Genomic DNA, 3403 nt, shown 5'->3' with positions numbered 1-3403 from the left:
ATAATAAAGACACTCAACCACACAACCTCAACACCTGTTCCACTGCCATCTGTTCTATCATTTAACACACAAAGAGGACAAGAAACAAATTCCATGCATCAAAATATTCTGTTATAAAAAAACATTACCACAATGAGCCAAAAGAAAAAAAAATTCCTTCTCTCATTGTCTGTTTATAGACATCATAAGCTTGTCCAGATCATATTCACTAACAACGGCACTCCACGCTGCTTAATTACCTGCATCCTGATGCTGGAGCTTTTTTTTTCATACACACACACACACACACACACACACAAGGTGGGGGCCTTTTAAAAATAAGGTCACCACCCCTTATCCACCATTGGTTGTATGAGGAGAAAAGAAGCTCTCACAGTATCAGCCACTTGCGTCTGTCACAAACTGTATCAAGTAAACCATTTTTGCTGGATTAAAATACAGCTAAATAAAGACCATAAGGCACTGTAAAAATATATAATTTTTTCCTCTTCGGGGCAGGGTCCTCTCCTCCTGGGTCACTATCTGTATTCATCACTTATTTGCAACCCCTATATAATGTACAGGGCTGCGTAATATGTTGGCATATGTTATCCTGTTTAATTATGAGAATAATGAAACGGCACAAGAAGAAAGGAGCAATAAAATAAACTCACCTTGGTACATTGCTCCCTGGTGCCTGGACCTGTACAGTTATACATTGAACTCCATAATATTGCACATAGATATTTAACCAATAAACTTTAACAACATTTATTACAGAACACCTAGTGTGTGAAAGAAAACAGTTACATTTATAAAGATTATATAAACTATAAGATATCCTCAACAGTCTTCCTTCTTTTATTTTTCTTAAATCCTTTGTGTATATTGGTGGCAGGGAATTGTCAGGATGTTGCGTCTTCTAAATGCATGGAAATTGCCTTAAAAAAGGCACTATAATGCATTATAGCAACGCACTGTTTAGCACGTATTAGTGGGAAGATCACTGCATTTTATCGTAGATAAAAAAAAATATATCAATAAAAGTCTCCTGTCTTCCACCTCTGGAACTTTGGGCTGAATAATGCAGGGTGCACTGTAAACAGTTTTGACATTTTGTTTGCCATGTCTGGTGAAAAGAGGTTTCTGAAAGTTGGAAAAAAGTACTTGTCCAAAATGCTATTCCCTGTTTCTTCCCGTTTTGCCTGTCTGTCGTCTTCTTTGGGCTTTGCTTGTCCGTCCGGTTGGTCTGATTGGTTGCTTTTTGCCATCCATTGTCCTGGGAGGACGTTTCTGAGATTTGCTCCGACTGCGAGCATGCAGTGTCTTTGTGAGGCTGCAGATTCTGAGGGCAGACGGAATATTTCATTAAAAACAAAAATTTCTGTTTCCAAGTTGAAACCGTTTTGATTCTACAAAGTGTACAAGGTATGTGGAGAAATACATCTATACATAATAAAGCAAAGAAAGTCGTTTATCAGGGGCACTGTACATGTTTAAAACTAATACAAAAGCAAATAAATATTTTGCAGGAGCATTATTATTAAACAAAGTAAACATTTTTAGCAGAAGTACCAGTTAAGAACCATCACCCCTCTGAAGCAAACTACAGCTGAACACTGAACCACAAAACCTAGACATTTACCTCTTTGATAAAAGTGGGTCCCCAGCTTTCTTGGGCAGAGGAGCTGTGAATTTGGCTGCCGATTCTTCCTGGTTTTCATCTTTCTGCAGAATTACAACAGAAAAAGAACATTACTCAATGTATTGTATTATCACGGTGTTCTACGCGGTATAAGATCATGTAAAAGACATGGGAGTATTGTTTCATTTTTCAGCTATATAATCAAGTTCCAATATTATTAACTAAAACTTGTAAAAGAGAAGTTATAATGTGCTTGTGCAAGTATTTCAAAATGCAAGCTGCTGATGTGTACCATATGCTGTACAAATCATTGTTCCTATGCTTGAAAAATATTGATATAACGTAATTTGTAAACCACGCATAAGTACAACCAGATGGCTGCTCATTCAGTGCTGTTCATTATACAGGGGCGGCAAAGGACAGACACATAGAAAAATGAGGGAACCTGCCCAAAAGAAATTACAACCTAAGAAGTCAGGGAAAAGTAGTACACATTATTAGGAGGATATTAAATGGTGACTAGTGATGGGTTAACAAAGAGATGAACAGGCAATTTTAAAAAGTGGGTTTTAAAGGCTCTTTTAAATGCCAAAACATATCTGCAATCCTAGCATGAGAAAAGATGTTCCAGATAGCAGGGGCAGCATAGAGAAATCTTGGAGCTGTGCATGAGAGGAGGTTATAAGTAAGTCATTAATAGGTCATTGGAGAAGCAGAGAGGTCAGCTAGGAGTGTATTATTATTATTATTATGTTTATTAATAAACAGGATTTATATAGCACCAACATATTACAAAGTGCTGTACATTTAATAGGGGTTGCAAATGACAAGACAGATACAGACAGTGACACAGGAGGAGGAGAGGACCCTGCCCCGAAGAGCTTACAATCTATGATTTGGGGGAAGGAACACATAGTAAAAGGGAAGACATGGAATGGTGGGTGAGTAGTGAGGGTTTCAAAAGATAGAGGAAAACGGGTGCGCAAGTTTGAACAAATGGGTTTCGAGTGCTCTTTTAAAGGAACAGAAAATGGGAGCAACTCAAATAGGATGAGGAAGACCATTCCAGAGATTCGGGGCAGTTCTAGAAAAGTGTGCCATATGTGTGATGAGGTTATAAGTGAGGAAGTCATTAGTAAGTCATTGGAGGAGCAGAGAGAGCGGCTGGAGGAGTATTTTTTTTACCAGGTCAGAAATGTAAGTGGGACAAGAACTGTGTAGGGATTTGAAGGCAAAGCACAGGAGCTTGAGTTTGATTCTAAGGAGAAATGGAAGTCAATGAAGAGAACTACAAAGAGATGCAGTGGAAGAGGAGTGGAGGGAAGGATGGATGAGTCTGGCTGCAGGATTCATAACAGATTGTAGAGGAGAGTCTCGGGTTATTGAAATACTAGAGAGGAGGAGGTTACAGTAGTCCAGGCGAGAGATGATAGGAGCGTGTACAAGGAGTTTGATGGTCTCTGGGGACAGGTAGGGGTGGATTTTGGAGATGTTGCGTAGGTGAAACTGACAGGACCTGGAAATGTTCTGAATATGGGGGGTAAATGAGAGGGCGGAATCGGCGGTAACGCCAAGAAAACGTGCCTTAGGGGAGGGGGGAATAACATTGTTATAACAGTTAGGAATATGTCAGGGGGAGATTTGGAATTTGAGGGGGGGGGGGGGATTGATGATTCTGTTTTATCTGGATTGGGTCTGGCAAAAAGCAACCACCTGTGTCACCTGATCTTAAACTGCACAGGTGCAAGATTGATTGACGTAGCCTGCTGTAAATTGGAA

At 39.6% G+C, this 3403-nt stretch overlaps 1 protein-coding gene across 1 annotated transcript in view; it reads right to left on the bottom strand.

Annotated features, from left to right (window-relative positions):
* Nucleotides 1-725: 725 nt before the first annotated feature.
* The window catches only part of NOL12 (nucleolar protein 12), a 12875-nt gene continuing 10197 nt past the window's right edge, over nt 726-3403 (bottom strand). Inside the window, exons 5-6 of the mRNA XM_072421118.1 lie at nt 1625-1707; nt 726-1324 (exon numbers count right to left, since the gene is read on the bottom strand). Coding sequence (XP_072277219.1) covers nt 1159-1324; nt 1625-1707 — 249 coding nt within the window. The 3' untranslated portion in view covers nt 726-1158. The remainder of the gene's footprint in view (nt 1325-1624; nt 1708-3403) is intronic.

The sequence above is a fragment of the Pyxicephalus adspersus genome, chromosome 8 (genome assembly GCF_032062135.1).
Source record: "Pyxicephalus adspersus chromosome 8, UCB_Pads_2.0, whole genome shotgun sequence".
NCBI classification, from domain to species: domain Eukaryota; kingdom Metazoa; phylum Chordata; class Amphibia; order Anura; family Pyxicephalidae; genus Pyxicephalus; species Pyxicephalus adspersus.
Note: the sequence above shows the minus strand (reverse complement) of the source record. Positions and strands in the feature narration are given on the sequence as shown.